At 28.8% G+C, this 22,645-nt stretch overlaps 1 protein-coding gene across 1 annotated transcript; it reads left to right on the forward strand.

Annotated features, from left to right (window-relative positions):
* Window positions 1-19,160: 19,160 nt before the first annotated feature.
* Window positions 19,161-22,375, forward strand: LOC111279331 (uncharacterized). Its single transcript, XM_089756715.1, has 2 exons — window positions 19,161-19,299; window positions 19,739-22,375. The coding sequence occupies exon 2, from the start codon at window positions 19,791-19,793 to the stop codon at window positions 22,152-22,154; it is 2,364 nt and encodes a 787-aa protein (XP_089612841.1). The 5' UTR covers window positions 19,161-19,299; window positions 19,739-19,790; the 3' UTR covers window positions 22,155-22,375.
* Window positions 22,376-22,645: the final 270 nt, after the last annotated feature.

Consider the following 22,645-nt stretch of genomic DNA (forward strand, 5'->3'; position numbering starts at 1 on the left):
TAAATAAATAATTTTTTAATTACTCAATATATATTGACATAACATTATCGTATCAAATGTCAAGTTTCACTTGATAACACCACATCAATCAATATATCACATGATATATTTAATGTGAGATTATAAATTTTAAAAAAATAAATTATTGACATAATAATTACGTGTTATTATTGTCAATAAATCATTAAAGATTATCAGTTAAATAATAATTTTTCTTAAAAAAAAATTAATAATTAAATAATATAATTTAATAATTATTTTTAAAATGCAATAATAATTGTACGGCCAATAATATCATTTACGTTTTTATAATGATGTGTTGGCTCCAGCTTTGTTGTTTTCTTGCCAAGGTAGAGAAACTCATTCATGAAACAGAATGGCATTCAAATCTTTATTGAATTTCAAAGTAGCAAAATGGTGATCGTTTTCAATGAGGGGAGCGTTATGCGAGCTTTATCTTTATGAAATTAAAGTGTGGATCCGGTTCATAGTGGTAAGAGCCTATAATTGGAGGATGAGACTTCGAATCAAATCTTTGAATCGATAAAAATATAAGCATTGAATCAAATTTTCGAATTAAAAAATAAAAAAATAGAGACGGGTGTGCTTAAGAATTCAAAACTCATTAGGCTCAACTGATAAATGGTATAGACAAAAATCCATGCTAAAATGTTGGTTGGAACATTGAACTCTTCCCAAACTACCCAAAGCGAAAACAGATTGTCTCTAATTTCATAGCTTTTTGCCACCTTTCTTTGCTTCATGTATTTTGTGATTGAATACATAACAAAATCAACATATAATTCTTTTTTTTTTTTGTCGAGTTTCAACTTCAAGGCATTTTTGAAAAAATAAAAGAGAAAGACGGTAGAAGACAAATGGAGAATGTATCTTTTGTGTTTATACTCTAACGCATAAGTAAAAAAGAATGAGATCAAAAAGAAAGTAAAAAGAAAGAAATTAAAGTAGAATCAACTTACTTTAGTGGTACTTAAACCTTCATATTTATAGGTGAGTAACACAAGATCAGGAAATAATAAGAATAGTACCGAACTGATATGATATTGAGTATGTTAGATTGACCTAACATGTTAGGTCAGCGTAAATAACAAAAATACTCTTAATTGTTTGCTGCAGACTTAAAAAAAAATTATTATGCCTTTTTAACCATAAATACCTTTTAATACTTTCCATCTACAACATTTTATAAAAATGCTATATTATTAATATACTGTGTTAGAAAATTTGAGAAAATAAATAAAATAAAAAAAATAGTTTTGAGTTATAAGAACACTATCTTAAAAGTAATTATGTTTATAAAACACAACAAAATCTTAAATTCCTCGAATCAAAATGAGTGAAATTAGTTATGTAGAAAATATTTATTTATAATAAACGAATAGTTATAAATTTTTGTTCAAAAAATTATTACAATTTGTTTAGTCATTTTTTTTATTCAAATAGTTATGATTATTTAAATAATTATTTATTTTAAATTATTATAATTTTTTATTTGGTCATAAAATAATTATTTCTATTCATATAAATTTATTCATAATAAATAAATAATATTAATTTATTAATATTATAAAAATTAATAAGTAAAAACATTTTTAAAAATAAATTTATTTATTAAATACGCTCAAGTGTCCAATTTTTTACTTTTAAAATTCTTTAATTCACTAAGAAAATTTTTAATAAACTCAAATTATTTGGCTTACTCCAATGCTTAATTTAATTACTTAAATTACACAAGTTATTTATTTTAAATTATATACGAATGATCTTTTTATTTAACGTGAGACATACTACATTTTAAACTATCAATATTATAGTAGTAATATATAAAAATTTTATTTACATGTATATCATCTAAACTAATATTTATACTACATCTTATAAGAAAATTATTTTATGCATTGATGATTAAGTGTTAATTTTCCATGAGTGGATGTATAATGAATATTAGATTGCTTTATAAATTGTTTGTATAATTTAAAATTTTATGGTCTATTTAATCATATTTGATGTGTCATTGATTTAGATGACAATTCTTTTTATAAAAAATCAAAGAATGTGATTTAATTTATGATTTTTATAAGAATATTAATAAAAACCCACCTTATAATGAAGATCCTCTTGTGGAAAGAAAATTGAAGATCCAAAATTCTAAAAGAAATTGATGTGTAATTGATTTAGATGACTTTTTTTTTTGTATAAAAATCAATGATTCTGATTTAATTCATGATTTTTCATAGAATATTTAAAAAAAAAAAAAGGAAAACCCCACCTTATAATGAAGATCTTCTTCTTAGAAGAAGATTGAAGATTCCAAAATTCAAAAAGAAAATACCCCACAAAAAAAAAAAAATTGTCATTACCTACAATAAAAAACATGTAAAAAAAGACAAATAAATACAAAATCATTTTATCCAAAAATCAGCAAAAGCCAAACACCTCACCTTGTTTTTCTTCTCTCTCTTTTTCCCTATTTTTCCGACCGACAAGTCACCTTTTCTCTTCTTCTAAGTTATAACTTATAACCCAAAAATAATTTAAAAAAAAAGTTATAACTCAAAAAAAAAAAAAACTTTTTTCCTTAAATTTCACTAAAAAATTCATTTGTTTGTTTATGTCCATGTTTATGATTAAAACTTGAAAGGAAAATATTTTTAACAGTAAATCATTTGAAAAAACAAATTTGAGAATGTACACATTGAAAGATAAAGTAGCGGGGATTCACCGAATCGTTCTTCTCCTTCATCTGATCTTTCTCAGGTAATTTTTTTTTTCTTTTTGAATTTATTGTTTGGGAAACTAGATCTGGGTTTTTCATGGGAAAATTATGTTTTCTTTGTTTTATTTATGATCTTTGGAAAATACCTGATATTTGCTGATTTGGGTTATAATTTTTTTTTTCATTTGGTTCATAAAATTGTAATTTTTTCTCATAAATATATGTTCTTTGTTTAGGCCTAAGATAACCCACTTCATACATTGGTCTAAATTTATGTTTTTCATTTCAGTTTCAATTGTAAAACTTTTAAAGTGGCATTTGGATTGGTCATGTAAATAGTTTTATACTTAAAACAAGCAAAAAGCAATGTTAGATGGAAAAATGAAAAAAAAAAAAAAAAGGAAATTGAGGTACAAGATGAATCCTTAAAATAGGTTTGTGAAGATACGAAGAAAATCTGGACAGACAGTGACAATAAGCAAACTGAGCAGCATCGATTCTGAAGAATTTCAACAAGCATGAGAGCAACAGAGTCCAGCAAAGCCTTCATCGATCTTTCTGATGAATCAGCGTTTATTACTTGTGATTTGTACGAATTCTTGGTGTCTTCCCTTCCCAATTTTGTTGAAGGGTGTAAAGGGTGTCAATGGGTGTTGTATAGGTAATAGCGTTTGATAAACTTAATATGAAGGTGTTATAGAATATTGAAAAAATTATTTGATAGTATTTTTTTATCTTTTTAATAAAAGTAAAATAATAAATTTTATTAATAAATTAAATTATAAAATTTTAAGTGAAAAAAATAAATAAAATAAGGATATATTTTTGTTAAATATAATAAAAAAACAAATAAATTCAGTAAAAAATGAACAAAAAAAAAATATAATCTTACTTATAATTTTATGAATTATTAAAAAATAAAGTTGGGATGCAAAAAATTTTCATTAGCACTTCTTAGAAAACTTTGATTATTACTTTGTCTAGAAGTTCAAATACGTTTTCTGCATAAGCTAAAATTTTTAAAATTTTGACAGCCAAACACTTTATTTTTACTTTTGCAGTAGGTAAGCTACTCTATAAGTTAGGTCAAACAGTCTAATTCTGGCCGTAAGCTTCGTAGTTCTTTGTTGTAAGTTGCAATTTTTCCTTCCTCAATTTCCTTAAGCTTTGACCAAATATTTACCAAAAAAAAAAAAAATTACATTGCCTGTCTCTATATTTTAGTCAAATGGTAAAATTAATCACTCTGCTTTAATGTGATCAAATTAAATTTTTATATATCAATTAATTATCAAAATTAATCAAATTATTAATGATTCAAAATTTTTTGTTTAAATTTGTTGAGTCTATTGAAACTTTATTATTTTTTCTGATATCAAAACCCTTCGGTTAATGTTTGTATAATAAGTTTGTTTAAGTTTTTCAGGCTTAGTAATTAAATTTTTAAAGTTTACAATGATTTGAGCATGAATAAGAAACTAGGAAAGGCTAATCTAATAGAAGCAAAGAGTTTTGGATTGAATGATGCTAGATGTTGTTCAAGAAATTACTTTGAAGCATGATATAGATGGAATCAATCTTGAAGTGAAGCCAAAGATCAAAGCAAAGTTGTTTATCTCATATTTGATCTTTAGCCATATTCAGAACTTGTTTATCTCGTAGAAGAATTGAAGTAATTGGAAGGAAAAGGATGCAAGAAAATGGCAAGGAAAACACGATTCTGTTACGACATCCAATTGCTCTCCATCTGCCATGCAATTGCCTAAGAGAAAATAGAAGCAAAAAATATTAAGGCATTGAGCTGCCCATATATGGCATCTGAATCCCCAAAAAAATTTCTAAAGTAGAAGCTCTTTAAAAGATTGAGCAATCGACTGCCCGTATTTGGTGTTCGATTGCCCGATAGATTTTTCATTCCAAAAAGCTCATCAAGATCGTGGCAGCCGCTTACCCACGAAAGGCATCTGACTGCCCAATGCCCAGATTTGAGGAAATCACGCTTCCAATGGCTCTATTTTCATTTTTGGCGAGAGAACTTCCATTTTCATTATCCAAATCAATCTCCAACAGTTTGAAAGTCTCATCTCATTCACTTATAAATTCATTTGAGAGGGCTGGAGAACAATAAAGCATTGAGCAAAAACAAAGATCAAAGCATTCCATTCAAGAAATTCAAGAAATCTCTCTTCAAGTGTGTTTTTTCTAACTTGAGAAAAAACTTGCAGTGGGTTTATTTTGTGCATTCAGTGATCATTTGCACATTATTTCAAGCTTGTTGCTTGGTGTAAAGTTTGATAAACACTTTGGGACTTGAAATAAGCTTGGGTTGCTCAAGGGTAATTGAGTGTGGAGATAACACTCGAGTTGAGATTTGAACATCCTTTTCTTGAGCTTAAGGTAGCTCGTTTTATAGACGCTAGGAGGAAGCTAAAATTTCATCGTATAATGGATTGTAAAACTAAAGAAGTTTATTCGCCCCCTCTAGTATCCTATTTGGGACCAATAAGTGATATCGAAGCTAGCATTTTGGTTTTACATGCTTAATATCCTCAAGAGAGATCCATGGCATTGTCAAGTGCACATGTCAACTATGCTGAAGGATAATCCCCAACTAGACTTCCTGTATTTGATTGAACTAATTACCAATATTGGAGCACAAGGATGTCAATATATATCAAGGCATCTGATTATGAGATATGGGATGTGATCTTGGATGGCCTATTCATTCCAAAGAAGGTTTTAAAAGCCACTGGTGAGAAAATGCCAAAATTGAGAATCGAATGGACTAAAGATGGTATGAAGAAATCCAAATCAACTTCAAGGCAATCAATACACTCTACTATGCACTCAATCCAATAGAATTCAATTAAGTGTCCACTTGCCAATCAACAAAAGAAATTTGGGATAAATTGAAAATTATTTCATGAAAGAACCTCTCAGGTAAAAAACTAAAAAATAACTCTTTTATTTAACCATTGTGAAATGTTCAAAATGCATCCAATGAGACAATCACTTCATGGTTTGATTGATATACCATTATCACGAAACAATTATCACACATGATGAAGTATATGAATTGGAGATAAAGCAACTAAAAGAGGAAACGAAAACAACCCTCAATTTGAAAAAGGTAATAGCATTAAAAATTAGTTCTCTTGAAGAACTTGCTGAAACATCATGTGATAATGATGAAGATGAAATCTCTATACTAACAAGAAGGTATAAGAAACTATTGAACCAAAGGAACTAGAAATTTGGCAAAAAGAATTTTAGAAAAAACAAATTCAGAAATGAATTTTTAAAGAGCAATCAAATTGTATGTTATTTTTACAAGCAATTATGATATGTCAAGTCTAAGATTTCACTTAGCAAAGAATCTAAAAATGATAAGAAAAAGAAGGCAATGAATCTTATATTGATTACTCATACATCTACATATGCTTTATGTTATACTCAACAATACCCTATTAGAGTATCCATAGTTAGAACTATAAATGGAGAGTAAAATCAAAATATAACGTTCATCATATAAAATCATTAATAATACTAAGTCAAAGGATCACTTATACAATCATCATATAATAATGTTGTTATGGATATTATGTGAACTACCAAAGAGCATTCTCATATCATGTCATGAGCAAACTTGTTCTTGCAACAAACACCAACATGCTAGCTTAGATTTACCTAAACTTCAACTTATGTGATTGATTTCTTCCTTATAATTAAGAATATAACTATGTGTTGATCTCAATAGCTTTTATCAATATTCCTATATTGACAAAATATCCACTAGGAACATTTTAGAAATATAACTTTATACAATGATAATCTCATTGTCATATTCTTGTAAAGCTTTATTTCTTCCAAGGAATTTATCATGTAAGCATTAGTAATAACAATGTTTGAGCTTAATGATAAATTAAGACTTTTATTATATAATCAAATATCACAATATGACAATGTATTTTGCCCAAAACCAATTTGGTTTCTAGGGCATATACCAACAATCTCTTACTTGCATTAAAGCCAATCATTTGTGTACCTAATATCTCATTAAGTTACATGTTTATCATGCTTCTGTTGAGGTAGTAGCTTAATAAAAGGATTGGTCCAGTTATCCTTAGCAGGTACTTGTTCAATCTTTACATCACCTCTAGATATGAAATATCTAATAAGATGATATCACCTCAATATATGTTTAATCTTTGATGAGACATCGGTTCATTTGCTTGAGCTATTATTACTCCATTTTTGTCACAATAAATGGCTATAGGTTCAACAATGCTAGGAATAACATTTAGTTTGGTTATGAACTTCTTTCTTCAAATTGCCTCTTTTGTAGCCTTAGATGTAAAGATGTATTCAACTTTGGTTACATACTAAGCAATTGTATTTTGTTTAAAACTTTTTCAACTTACTGCTCCATCATTCAAAACAAAAACATAGGTTTTTTGAGATATACTATCATTTTTGTCAAATTGACGGCTTATATCACAATAACCTTCAACTTGGAATTCAACTCCCCTTTAGATAAAAAAACACATCCTTCATTATTTTCAAGTACTTAAAGATTGCTTTGATAGCTTTCTAGTGTAATCACCTAGATTTGCTTATGATCTACTTGTTATGCTTAAGGCATGGGAGACATCAGGTGTTATGTAGAACATTGTATACTTGATAAATCATATTGAAAAATCATATGGAATCCTATCTATTCGATCTTTCTCAATTTGTGTTTTAGGACACATGTTTCGAAAGATTTATACCTTGGATATTAGTAAGAATCCTCTTTTGAAATCTTCCATTCTAAACTTCTTTAGCACTTTATCTATGTATCTAGATTTTGAAAGTCCAAACATCCTTTTAGATCCATCTTTATAGATTTTGTTCCAAATCCTTTATGTTGAACTTTCTTTATACCCAAATCTTAGTAGATTGTAGCATAGATATATCATTTCCTATAAGTAATATGTCATCTATATATAATACTATAAAAATGATTGCATTCTCACTAGTTTTCTTGTATGCACAAGGTTTATTTATGTTCTTAATGAATCCGAAATCCTTAATTGCTTTGTTAAAACATATGCTCTAACTACTAGATGCTTGCTTAAATCCATAGATGGACCTTTAAAGCTTGTATCCTTTGTTAGCATCTTATTTAGATTCAAAACCTTCGAGTTGTATCATGTGCATCTCTTTTTGCAAATTTTCATTAAAAAACATTTTTTTACATTTATTTGTCAGATCTTATAGTCATGGTATACAACTATTGTAAGCAAAATCCTAATGGATTTTACCATGGTTATAAGTGAAAATGTTTCATCAAAATCAACTCTTTGTGTTTTTTTTTTTATTGTATCTTTTTGCAACTAACCTAGCTTTATACGTTTGTACATTGCGTTTCATATTGGTTTTCTTCTTGAAAATCCACTTGCATCCTATGGGTTTTACTCATTCGGCTAGGTCTACCAAAATCCATACTTAATTTGCATACATGGATTATATTTCGGATTTCATGGCTTTATGTCATTTATCAAAATCAATGTCAAACATTGTTTTGATAGGTAATAGGATCATCATTTATGATTAACTTATTTTTGTCCACAATAAATCCATGTCATAATTGTGAACGAAACGAATGCTATTAGGATCATTGCAATCATAACGATTGTAATTTTTTTTTTTAATTTTACAAAACTTATGATAAAATATAATAATTATAATTATAATAATAAAAATTCTTTTTAATTATTATTAAAATAATTCATGACACTATATGATGTTTTGTTTAGTTGGGAGAAATATTATTCTCAATTTTTTGATATCACAACAAAAAAATTTTTGGCCAAATATTATAGTAAAATATTAATATTAAAAACATACTCATTTGTATAGACATTTTATTTGAACGAAAAATAAAATAAACTTTCGACTGTAAATTAGTTCGATTGCAAAATTTTGCCAATAAAATTTTTTAAGTTTGATTTGATTTGATTTTTGATTTAATGCTATGATTTAGAAAATAAAGGTTAAAAAAAAAAGAAAAAAAAAGGGAAATCAAAATGAGATTATTGTAAAAAAGGAAATTTATGGATACAGATCCTGTATCAAATTTGGAAGTTCATAATTCGATGATCTTAGGCTTAATTCGTGCAAAATCAAAGCACTATAAATCACATCACAGTTATTCGGTTGATTCTTTCCAAACTAAAAGGATTCAATCCTCATAAGCAGGGATGTCAATCGTGGAAAGAAGCGGAGGGCAATTCCTGGCGAAATCTTTTTTTTTTTTTTTTTGACCAATGTCGGCTATCAATCAAAATCCTAGCACATATCTCAAAGAAGCCTCCATATCCCACGCCTAATCATCATCATCATCGTCAAAGCCAAGCAATAATCAGCAAACTCAAGCCACCCCGAATTGAAACAGGACCCAAAAACACAACCAAAACCCAATTTCAGGAAGGCACAACCCAGAAAATCTATACCCAAACATACACAGAAAATCCACGAAATAAACCCAGCTGCAAACCTCGGAAGCATTGGTTTATCATTAAACCCAGGAGAACCGAAAAACAAGCCTACACGGATAGCAATATAGAAAACAGTCACTAGCAAGGCAAACACCAACACAGAAACAAAATCCATCAACCCATAGCTCAAGTAAAGCAGCCACAACCGAAAGAAAGAACCCAGCAATCAATAAGACTGAAAGTATCGGCAGAACAGAGTTTAGTAAAACCAAGCATAAGCAAGAACAGAGAAGGCTAGAAGAAGCCCTTTGGATGTTGGCGAGACTGGTGAACAGACGTGACAACCGACGGTGGAGGTGATGAAAGGTGGCGATTGACAGCGAGACCGATAGTGACAGTAAGCTGCTGAGGCGTTTGTCTGGGAGTTTTCTAAGCAGCTGAGGTCCGGACTTGACTTCACCTGGTTTGTCAAAAAAGGAGCAGAGAACTTGTAGAAAAAGAAAGAAAGATGTCTGAAAAAAAATGAAGAGATGTAACTGAAGTGCACCGTTTTGAAGGAAACAATTCAACCCGACCCGGAATAAAATCCTGCTTCTTCGACCCATTTTTGGGACTAGTTTTGGGTTTGGCCCGACATGAACAATTCGTCCCAGCCCGTGTAAAATAAAGTCAAGCTGATTTGATCAAGGCCTTATTTCTGATTTGGATCAAGAGTTGATTTGGACCCATTTCAAACTCAATTCGTTTGGGCTTCAACTTTGACTTGGTCTACAATCGGTACAATATTTTTTCCTCTTATCTTTTTTCTCATTATTTATTTTGATTATGGATGTTTAAAATATATAAAATATCAAAATATATAAGATGATGATAATAAATTTTTTTAATAAATTCATGAGCTTTATCGAATTATTAGATAAATTTATTAATTGATTGTAATTAAAATATTTTTTATTTTTATCCTATTAAATTATTGAAAAATTGCATCTTAATTTAAATCTTATTAAAATATTTAAAAATTTAATGAATTTTCTCAAAATAATATTTTATAAATATTTCACAATAAAATCTTACTAAACTATTAGAAGATTTGCATTAAAGTAAATTTTATCAAACTATTAAAAAATTTTACTAATTATTTTCTTAAGTGAAATAGATTAATAAATCCGACAACAAAGCCTCTTCAAGGTGGAACACTAGTCTCCATAAATACTCTTAAGGTAAGAGAATTATCTTAAATTGATACCAAACTATTAGAGTAGTTTTAGGATTAATTTTCAACATTAAATATTTTGATAAATTATAAACATATTTAAGGTTAGGATAATTTAAAATTAAACTAATATCATCCTTTGGATGGGTGTTATAGCTTTCATCACACGTAATTATACTATTGAACCTAAAATATGATTTTGTGAATCAAAATCTATTATTTAAAGATACTTAAGTCAATTTTAAGATTTCTCTTTAAATGAAACATATTAGATTAGATGGTTAATCATACTTAAATAAAAAATATTGATGATAACTTTTAAAAACCATATTAACAATAGGTTCACGGATCTATATATTATGACACTTATATTTATGAATTGTCATGAATATTAATAATTACAAGGTAAAACATGTTAAAATAGTCTAAAAGAAATTTGTTGAAACCATTGTTATAATCGAATATGTTACTGCATTTGTTCCGACACTTAATCTATTCCTTGGTATAATATTTTTTTTATAAGAAGGAATTGGCTTATATCATTATAAAACCAAAAAGTTTTATATATTTTTTTAATTATTGATTTTAATGTTAAATATAAAAATGATTGATGAACTATATAATTTCTATTAGTTTGGTATATAAAGAAATAAAATTATCATTTTGGTACTTCAGCTTTTATTTCGTTATCACATTGGCACTTCAAACTAATACCGTTAATTTGAAATGTTGATGTGGTATAAACATTTTATAAGATGCTAACTCGTATAAAAAAATTAAGTCAACACCACATCATCAATGCCAACGTTAACATAAAAGGAAAATTCTAAAAAATTTTAAAAAAATTTTAAAAAATTTTAAAAAGTTCATAAAATTTTAAAAATGTTTTATAACAATATTTTAAAAATTCTAATTTTTTAAATCCCAAAAATTTCAAAAGTTTAATAAAAATCTAAAAATTTCAAAAATTTTTTTTGAAAAATTCAAAAACAAAAGAAAAATTCAAAAAAATTCAAAAATATAAAAATTTTAATAAAAAATTCAAAAAATCTATAAAAAATAAAAAATGAAAATATTAATAAAAATAAAAATTTCTCAAAATAAAAAAAATTCACAAAAACTTAAAAATATTGAAAATACAAAAAATCTAAAAGTTTTTGTTAAAAATTCTTAAAAATTGTAAAAAATTTTTAAAAAATTCTAAAATTTTTTTATTTCTTTATTCTTACATTTTAAATTTTAATTTATATTTTGAAATTTTCATTTTTTTTCATTTTTTCTATTTTATTAAATTTTTAAGTTTTTTATTTTTATTTTTTAGAATTTTTTAAAAATTTTTTAGAATGTTTTAGAATTTTGAAAATATTTGATTTTTCAAAATGTTTTAAAATTTTTAAAAATATTTAGATTATTTCAAAAAATTTTATATTTATTTTAAAAATTATAAATTTTTAAAAAAATTTTAGGTTTTTTTAATTATCAATTTTTAAAATTTTAAAGAATTTTTTAAAATTTTTTTAGATTATTTTCAATTTTTAAGAATTTTTGAAATTTTTTATAATTTGTAAAACCAGTAAAAAGTTTTTTAAAAAATTTTTAGAATTTTTAAATGATTTTACAATTTTAAAAAAAATTTTAAGTTTTATAGAATTTAAAAAAATTTTGAACAATTTTTTAAAATATTTTAAGAATTTTTTACAAATTTTTAGAATTTTTAAGTTTTTTTTTAATTTCTTTTTTTATGTTGACATAGAATTGATGATGTGATGCTGATTAGATTTTTTTTAAGCATATGTAAGTATTTTATTGTATGTTTATGCGATGTCAACGTTTCAGACTAATACCATTAATCCAAGGTACATGATAATAGAATGAAAGTTGATATATCAAACTGACAATTTTATTTCTTTAAGTATTAAGTTGACAGAAAGTGTATAGTTTTGAAGTATTTTTATATTTAATTCTTACTTTTAATAGATCTAAAAGATGAAAGAGACAAGTCAAAAAGAGAAAAAATGATTCAATTTTGTTATTCAATCTATTAAAATTAATGGTTAAAAAATATTTAAAACGTTTTAGTTTTAAATTGGTGCAATTTTATAGCTCCTTTTTTTTCATTATAATATTTAGTAATTAATGATGGAAGATATCATGACACATTTTTGTCACTAATAACAATTATGATTATTTATTTTAACATCAATATACCCTTATATAAAAAGTATCTCTTAAAAGATTTGGGATTACCATGTGTACTTTTTTTTTTTTTGGTTCTTTTATACTATTTTGTCATTTAGTCGGACTAAGCAGATGTTTCACAAGACCAAAAGGCGAAAAGTTCTTTGATAGGTTACATGCATCTTCCTTTGTTGTTTTATGTTTGACATCAGTGTTTTAATTGTAATTTTGAAACTTTTTTTTTTTTGTTTTCTTTAGTGTTTCAGAGAGTAAAATTTTGGTGTCAAAGAGAGGCTTCTTAGGTTTTTTGCTTTATATTTTTCCAGTGTTTTTGGATAAAATTTATAACTATTTTTTAGTTGTTTAATTGATTGTGGGGTTTTTTTTTTGAGTTTTTTTGGAATGATTTTGCCGTCATAGATTTTCATTTTATTTAATGAGAAAGGCTTCTCAAGTTTTTTCCTTAACTTTTTTTTATGTGTTTTTAAGAAAAATCTGTGGCTAATTTTAGTTGTTTAATTGAATGTGTGTTTTTTGTAGGATGATTTTGCAGTTAAAAATTTTCATTTTGTTTAATGGAATTGGATTATTAAATGGGGTTTAGGTTTTATGGTTCTTAGATTTGCGTGTTATTGTGAAGGGGTTTGGTTTTTGGAAAAGTTTCTATTTGCATGTTTTGATATTAGATGAAAATCATATTGTTGTTTATAGAAACATAGTTTTGCAGTGCATAATTTGTGCCTTTTTTAGGAGTATTTTGTTTTGTATATTATTTGAATGAAATTGTGATTCTGTTTTTGATTGATTTTTTGTGTTAGGGTTTCTTAACACTCTTTGGATATTAAATTTTTAGGTTAGTATGAATTTTATTATTTGTTGTTTTCTTTTATTTATTGTGTATTTTAATTATATTTAATTTATACTTATCAAGTGAATGATTTGAAGTTGATACTTCTTTTATTATTATTGAGCTTTATATTGTGCTATATTTGATTGAGACAAACTTAGATTATGTGATAAGAAAAGATATTAAATACAGGTAGTTTTAAAGCGAATATAAGTATGAAAAGAAACAATTAATTGGATTGATTAGCACAGTAGGAGATTTACGAGTCAAAGACAAAAATGAAAAAAAAAAATCTTACATTTGTAGTTAAAGAAGTAAAGGGTGTCCCATGCATAGTTTGTTGATTAATAGCAGCCTTTTGGAGCTTCATATGCTGTATCGGAAAGTGAAAAAACAAACAAAATTGTTTAGAAATATTTGATATTATGGATAAGGTAAACAAGATATCCTCTTGATTAAAAACTTAGGCGATGTATATCATGTAGTATGAAAGATCAGGAAGCAACTAATTGCTAAATGATTAGTTTAAAGTGAAGTAGAAGGGAAGTAGTTTTTTGTGATGTAATGTTGAGGACTATGATGAATGTATTTGGAGTTTCAAATATATAGTTCTGTTAAGTTACCAAATGTGAAAGAAAATGGCTGAGCTGTGCTTTCTTAAGAAGCATGAAGTATGCTTAGAAACAATGGTGTGATTGTCGATGCAATTTCATGCTACTAAATCTTTGGCCAATTACTCTCTTTTGCTTAAAGCTTTAATCTTATAGTAATTACAATCTTCTTTTCTTTTGATTTTGCGCCTCTAGGGGTTGTTGCTGTTGTCCTGTCTATATTATTGGCAATGGTTCCTGCAATTCTAACTATCATCTTTTCTTTACTTCCTTTGTGTTTTTGAAAATTGAAAAGTAAAAAATAATACAGTTAGAATCCTTTTCCTCATAAGCCTAAGGAATTTTGCTCAATATTTATTGCTTAAAGGGAATTATGAATTATGAATTACAAATGGAAAGGTAGATATGTATAGTTATTTCGGTTTGCTATATATATGTAAAATATTGTCAAATAAAAAAACTATATATATATTTTTTTGTACAAAGGAGTTGGCATTTTAGGAATAGAGAAAGGGTTGTAGGCATAAGATTTGAATCCTAAACCTGCTAGATGCAACTTCTTAAAAGTGATTACATGAATAAATTAATTGAATTAAATTTCGAATTCAAAAACATCTTTCTTAGTTTCTCTTTCATTATCATTAATAAAGCAAAGGTTAAGTGTCAACCTTCGTTGAAAAAAAAAATTTGTTGCTAGCATTTTCCAACTCTATAGAGATACTATTAATTAGACAAGTGAAAGAAACAGAAATTATAACCTATGTAGAAAGGCTCTTATAGTTAATCCGAATTTATTTGTGGGAAAGACGAATTGATATAACGGTAACTGTAAAGATGAATTTGCCTGTGAAACTGCATGAACATAGAAAAGAATTTTAATTCTTCTTCCATATTCTTCTCTATTTAACGTTCTGATAGCAAGTATCCCGACGGGTATCAGAAACCCCATTGATACCCAAAAGAGGAATCCATGTAATCTCAAACATTAGTTTGTGACTCACCTGTATAAAAACCAAAACCAGAAAAAGAAATTGAATTATATTATCCAGCTTTACAATTTTTTATTAAAAAAAGATGTAATCTTAAAACAATGTATTAAACTCCATCAATTGTAAGCAGCTGAGTTAAAGACGTGAATCCAGTACCTCATGAATGTTGTCTTTGTCGTTTGTATGACTGCCAATGGATTTGACATGTTCTTGAGATGAGTTGACAAATGGTAGCACAAGTGTGATAAGACCTACACACATGGTGAAAGAAACCAGTTTCCTAGCCAGAAATTGCAATGTTCTTCTATTAGTGAAAGATAGAGAAAACACAGTCGGCACTGAAAAACTGGGAAATCCTCTTTGATGCTCTTGAAGTTCTAAATTGTAGTTGGTTAGAGTTTCTTTTTTCTTTTTTTTTTTTTTTTATATAAGATTTACATAAAAAACTCTATCTAGTAATTGTATATAAGTACAAAAGAAACGAAGTATACATAAACTCTATCCAGTAGTTCTTTATGTAAATTTACTTCATTAATTTTAAAATATCCAATAGCTGTCATGCATGTTGTACTGTTACAGGCTATCAGGTTATGAAACTTCCATTCATTTAGGTAAGATTGAAAAAACGTTGGAGAATGATGAAGTTGAATCTTATGAACAGCTTTATGAATTTGTAGGTTTGTAAGTTTTATTAATCTATAGGTTGCATTCAACTTTTTCATGTAGTATCACAAAAAAAAATTAATCTTTCTTTGTGATGAAAGTTCTACATTGAATCAAGAATTGAACGTTATGAACAACTTTACGCATCTTAGGTTCTTTTTAAAGGTTGTTTAGAGCCTAATTAGGAAGTATGAAGATTGTTAAAGCCAAAATCTAACACTAGTAATTGTCATAAACTTATCATTTAAAATTAATGAATAAACAACTCAAATTAAACGCATGCAAATACATAAGTATAATATTATTATGGAGAGTGAATACTTTTTTTCATAGTAAAAGTTTTGAAAATTTCAAATTAAAAGTTAAATTCTATATCTCAAGAATGTTTAAATTTTAAAATTTATCATTACAAATAATAGGTATGAGGAAATTGTTGCAAGTCATAATGTTATTCCATTAAAGATGGCTAACGTTTAAATTTTTGATTAATGAATTATCTTTGATAGAAATTTAAGAGTATAGATTTATATAAATTTAAATTTTTATTTATTAAGGCTTTAAACACTATAATTCCTCAATTTATATAACTTATTTTATTACATTTTTATATATAAGGTTATTTTTTTGCTAAAACACTAAAAGAGCCTCTTAATTTTATTACTTTATTTAAATAAACCTTTAAATTTTTATTATAACTAAATAAACTTTTATTTTTTTATTTTTATTCAAGCATGCTATTATTTCAAATAAAAGATTAATTTATATTAAGAATTTATTTAAATAAAAATTATAAAATAAGAGTTTATTTAGATATAAATTAAAGTTCAAGGGCTTATTTGGAGTGTAAAGTAAAGATTAAGAGTTTATTTGGGTACAACATAAAGGATAAAGGCTTATTTCAATGCAATAAAAATATATGAATTTATTTAAATAAAAATAAAGTTACTTAATATATTTAATATTTATTTATTTTTCACCATACTTCATCGCATCTCACTATTATATTTGTATTTAAATATATATCATATTATTAATTTTAATCTCACCGTTATCACTGTTTTCATTCTTATTAGAGTTAATCTCAAAATGGATCTTTAGTAAAAAAATTTATTTGGATAGACAATAAAATTTGTTATTATAATAATAAACTTTGATACTGTTACGATAAAATTAAAATAGGTGACAAAATATATGTTTAAATACAAACATAATAATAATAATAATGGTCAGATGAGAACAAAAAAGAACTATTAAACACTTTATTCTAAAAATGTATTGATAAATTATTTAAATATATTTAAATATTATTTATAATATTTAAAATCTTAATTTTTTTAATTAAAATTTAATAAATATTATGTATTATATAATTATAAGATTTATTTGTTTTATAATAAAAATAATTTATTAAATTAAATAAATAAAGTTTTTTTAAAATTTTTAAATAAAAGATCAAAATAAAAAACAAATAAAAATAAAAAGTTAAATGACACAAAAAAAATTGTTAACTGTTTGGGTAAAAAGAGAAAAAAAATTATGGCTAAAATTGGATCGTGAGCCGCGTTGGGAAAGGAAAATTTTTAGACTGGTGCTTTCGCTACAATGAATAGCCGGAGACAATCTTGCCTCACCATTCTTATCCAAACAATGAAGCAATGCGATTTGTCCCAAAATGTAAGAGAAATCGCGCCGAAACATGGCTGCGATTCAATCCAAATCCAGCAATGAGCCCAAATTTTTAGCAGATTTTTTTCCTAAAATTTCACGCCCACGTCCTAAGTCCCCTCTTCCATTTAGGGCGTGAAATTTTAGGAATAAGTTGGGGCATGGAAGCTAGAGGCAGTAGAAAGCTGGATTACAGAGGAGGAGAAAGATGCTATAAAGGAAACTCCTATATGTATTACAGGGGAAAAGGATCAGTTGGTCTGGCTGTACAGCAAGAGTGGAGCTTATGATGTAAAAGACAGTATATCAAAGGCTGAAGAGTCTATCAAGCTCTAAGGACAGTTCTGCTTCAACCTCATATTGAATTGATGGTAAAATATGGAAGATAGTTTGGGAAATGAAGGTGCCAGGCAAAATTAAGAATTTTTTTATGGAAAATTTGCAGTAATGCCATACCAGTTAAACTGAATCTGTGGAAAAGGAAGGTGGTAAAAAGCCCTGTTTATAGCTTATGTTCGAGGGAAGAGGAATCAATAGAACAAATGTTATTGCAATGCGATTGGACCTGAGGCATAAGGTTTGAAGCATGCAAGGGGATAAAAGTTCGAAAACAATCTATATCCACGTTTGATAGATGGTTATATGTAGATTTTCATTTTTTCTCAAAAAGGAGAATCAATTAGAGGTGATGATTTGGGTTGCCTTCAATTGCTGGTATATTTGGAAAGTAAGATGTGAAATTGTGATTGCCAAAAAGGAGATTGAATTGATACCGTAATTCAGATAATTAAGGTAGCTACTAATGAGTGGTTGAAGACTAATGAAGAACTAACAAAAATGATGATGTACAGAAGTGTGCAACAGGAGAAAGATTTGGGCAGATGGCTTGCACCTGAAGAAGGATGGATCAAAATAAATAGTGACAGGGCTTTGAATGCTAAAACAAAGGATGTTGGTTTATGTGTGGTTGTCAGAAATGCAGAAGGAAGAATTTTGGATGGGAAAAATAGGAAGTTAAAAACTGAGAATGCATTGATGGCTGAAGCCATGGCTCTTAGAGAAGGGGAAATAAGGGCGGTGGTAAACAAATAGCGAAAAGTGATATTTGAAACAGATTCACAAGAACTACATTCTAGTGTTCTCAGTAAAAAGAAAGTAATTGAATGGAGAATCAGGCCTATAATAGTGGATGTGCTCAGCTTGTTGAAATTGATACCTGTAAAAAAGGTTGAACTGATTAGAAGAAATGCAAATGAGATGGCAGATTGGATAGCAACCTAGACTAGAAAGGGGATTTGCCATTCTGGTTGGGACAGGCGTATTCCATCCTCTATAGTGGGAATCTTGAATAGAGATGGACTGCCAGCATCCCTTTAGTATAAAAGCTTGTATTTAGGTGAGCTGGGCTTACGGAGCTACCTTTGTACGCTCTGTTACTTAGTCCTGAAGTTTGGGGTTTTTTGGACTTGTGTTACTTGGTCCTGAAGTTTGGAGTATTTTGGGACTTGTTTTACTTTGTTCTGAAGTTTGAGGTTTTTTGGGACTTCTGATACTTTGTATTGGTGATCAGCAATGAAATGACTGAAAGTCCCCTTTTCCATTTCCATCCAAAATTTGGGTTTACCTTTCTCATTGGCCCTTGCTATATATTGCCTTTAGCCTTTCCCTTTTTCTTACCTGCTTTTGTTTCCCCTTCTCTTTCCATCGTTCTACCAGCCACTAAGCACCTGAAACCATTACCCTCTTCTGTTCCTTGCAGCACTAGTGGCCACCACATTGCAGCACTAGTGGCCACCACATTGCAGCAGCACCTCCTTTTCTCTTCTCCTCACCACCACTAGCCTTTTTGGCGTCAAATCTCCGACCACCGTGAGCTTGTCAAACCCCACGGTTATATCTCAGGCCGAAATAGTTCAGGTTAGATTATTTGCAAGTGTTACCTACTTTCAATTATTTGTTTTTGGTTTTCATTGAGAACTTGCAATTTAAAACAGAATATAATGATATGATATCGACAAAAAATATATATAATTTAAAATTTTTATAAAAATTATATGTGGATTTAATAAAATAAAAAAATATAGTTTATATTTTTGTATTTGTCATGAATTGTGATATATAATTTTCGTATAAAATTTATCGTAAATATATAAATTATCTATTTATATGATATGATACACGAATTATCATGTTAAGATAAAAGCTAAATTTTGAGTCATGTCTAGATTGAGGCTAAAATTTCAGAAAATGTTGCAAATTTAGAATTTGTTCTTGAAGTTTTTTTTTTAAGGTTGAAATTATAATAGACGAAATATATATTTTTAAACTCTACATTTCTGGATGGAAAACGGAGTAGGGGCGAGGCCGCTACACCGCTGTTGGATCGCAATTTAAATCCCACTGTAGAGATGGTTCGTTACTTCTCTCTAGCCGTCCTTTTTGGTGTTAAGAAGCTTTGGGGAGAATGGAACATCCGAGGGGCTATCTTGTTTAGTCTCTGGTTGCAGATCGTGTTGATTTTTTTGGCCCCAATCAGAAAATCAACAAGGAAAAAATTTGTAATCTCACTCGTCCGGTTTGCTTACTTGTTGGCTGACATAGCTGCCAAATTTGCTGTTGGTCTTATCTCCAATAATTCTGACCTGAAACCCAAGGAAGGCATTGATTTATTAGCATTCTGGGCGCCCTTTCTCTTATTACACCTTGGCGGCCCTGATACCATTACTGCTTTTGCTCTTGAAGACAATCAATTATGGCGAAGGCACTTGCTTGGCTTTCGTTTTCAGGCCACAACTATTGTTTATGTATTCTTCCAGTCACTTCGTAACAAAAATCTATGGATTCCCACAATACTCATTTTTACTGCCGGAATCATCAAGTATGTTGAGCGGACACGAGCTTTGTTTCTTGCCAGCACGGACAAATTTCGTGATTCCATGCTAAACTCAACGCCCAATTGCTCCACGCTTATGAAGGATCTCGTTTACGGGAAAGCGGCCAGACGTAAACGGCGACAAACTTATGACTTATGTAGGACGGCTGTTGCACAGGGTCCTTTTACTCTACCCGAAAACGTAGATGTTGCACAGGCTTCTTTTACTCCACTCGAAAAAGACCCTTTGGAGCATCTCCTATTGGTGAAAGATGCTTATCAGTACTTCCAAATATTCAAGGGACTCGTAGTCGATCTCAACTTCAGCTTTCCTAAAAGTGATGAACGCCGTGACTTCTTCGATAAGACAGCTGAAGACGCTCTGAAGTTAATTGAGATTGAACTCAACTTCATGTACGAGACTCTCTATATCAAAATGGAAGTTTTGCGTTCTATTGCCGGATATGTTTTCCGATTCACAGCTTTTGGGTCAGTTTTAGCAACTCTTGGACTCTTTTGTTTCCAAGTAAATAAAGATGAATTCCACAAAGTTGATATTGGGATCACCTACTCCTTGCTCCTCGGTGCCATTGCCCTGGATGTAATAGCATTCTTCATGCTTATTTTCTCAGATTGGACTTTTGTTTCAATCGACATCCCTAAATTTCCACACCGTTGGTCCCTGGCAGCTGTCTTCAACAGTTTCCTTGCCCTCAAGATGCCATGGTGGCAGCCTTGTAAATGTAAGACAAAGAGTCAAGAGAAGGATGTGCAGCATCATGTATTGGTCACACCCCTTGTGTTTCGAAGGTGGTCTGGATCCATCCCAACTCACAACCTTATAAGGTATTGTCTGAAAAGCAGTATAACCAGAATCCATAAATTCCCGAGTTTGTGGGGAATCATGTTTGAAAAAATCCTTTGTTTGTTGGGAATCAATGAAGTCACAAAGAAAGTTAGTGATTATATGATCATGATCAAGAGAAAAATCAGTCAGTCTAACACCTCTCTTGCTGAACGGGCCAAATCTTTTAAATGCAATGGTTCGCTGGGCTCTTGGATCAACAAAGTCACTGGATTTTTTGGTCACATTTTCAGATTAATCACTATGCCTATTAAGAATATCGTGGACGAAATGATGTATGTGTCCCTTGAGCCATTCACTAAGGAGCTATGGGAATTTATCTTTGAAGAGGTAAAAAGAAAATCCGAGAATACTTCAGAAACCAAAAAGGGAAAATACTCAGCCAGAGGTGATTGGGTTTTGGAGCATAAATCAGAGCTCGATGTTAGCGAGTTACTGAAATATGTGAGAGATGTTGAATATGATGAAAGCATTCTTTTGTGGCACGTGGCCACTGATCTTTGCTACTATACTGACAATGAGAAAGTGAATGAAGCTAGTTCGAGTAATAATGTATATATGGGAAAAGCACCGACTTATCGACAATTTAGCAAGATTCTGTCGGATTACATGCTGTATCTTTTAGTTTTTCATCCAACTACGGTATCTTCTGTGGTGGGTATTGAAAAACTAAGATTTCGAGACACTTGTGCTGAGGTTGAAACATTCTTTAAGGAAAAATATTTACGACCAAATCAAGACAAGGAGGCCTGTGAACAAATTATATTTGAGTATACGGATGCTGGATCTGTTGGACCAGAAAGAAAAAAAAGCATGACTGTGTTACTCGAAGCAACTAAGCTAGCCACAGAGCTAAAGAGGATGGAAAACGAAGAGGGCAAGGACAAATGGGAGTTATTGAGCTCAGTGTGGGTGGAATTAGTCTCATATGCGGCAATTACTTGCAGTGGAAGTACACATGCTCAACGGTTAAGTAACGGCGGAGGGCTTATCAACTTAGTTTGGTTGTTGATGGCTCATTTTCGTCTTGGGTAGGAATTCCGAGTCTAAAGACTTTGAAGAGACAAAATCTATGGAGGGAAAGTAATCAAATTGATTCTGCAACTCTCAATCAAGAAATAATTGTAATGTAGTGCTTGTGAAACTGGAGTAGCTTAACTGTTGTGTTATTGTGGAATTTTTTTTTTTTTTTTTTTGGGTTTCTTGCTTGTCCATTTCTACTGAATCACGAATCATCTTAATTGCTAGAAATTAAAGAGATTAGTACTATTGGTAGTATTCTTTTTTCATGCTTACAAATTACAATTCTTACATTTCTCATAGAAAAGCAAAAAATTACAATTTAAACATAGCACAGGTGAGTACATCAACTTTTCGATTTTCATATGTATTTGATGAGGAATAATAATAGGGAATAAAATCTAAAAAAAAAAAAAGAAAACGAGGAAAAATTTGGTTTCAAACCCTAATTCCAACAAGAGAAGTAAATTGTATATGCAAATGTGTTGTATTCTTTCGTTGCGATT

This window comes from Durio zibethinus, chromosome 27 (genome assembly GCF_047325235.1).
Source record: "Durio zibethinus cultivar Kanyao isolate XHJ-2024 chromosome 27, ASM4732523v1, whole genome shotgun sequence".
Classification (NCBI taxonomy): domain Eukaryota; kingdom Viridiplantae; phylum Streptophyta; class Magnoliopsida; order Malvales; family Malvaceae; genus Durio; species Durio zibethinus.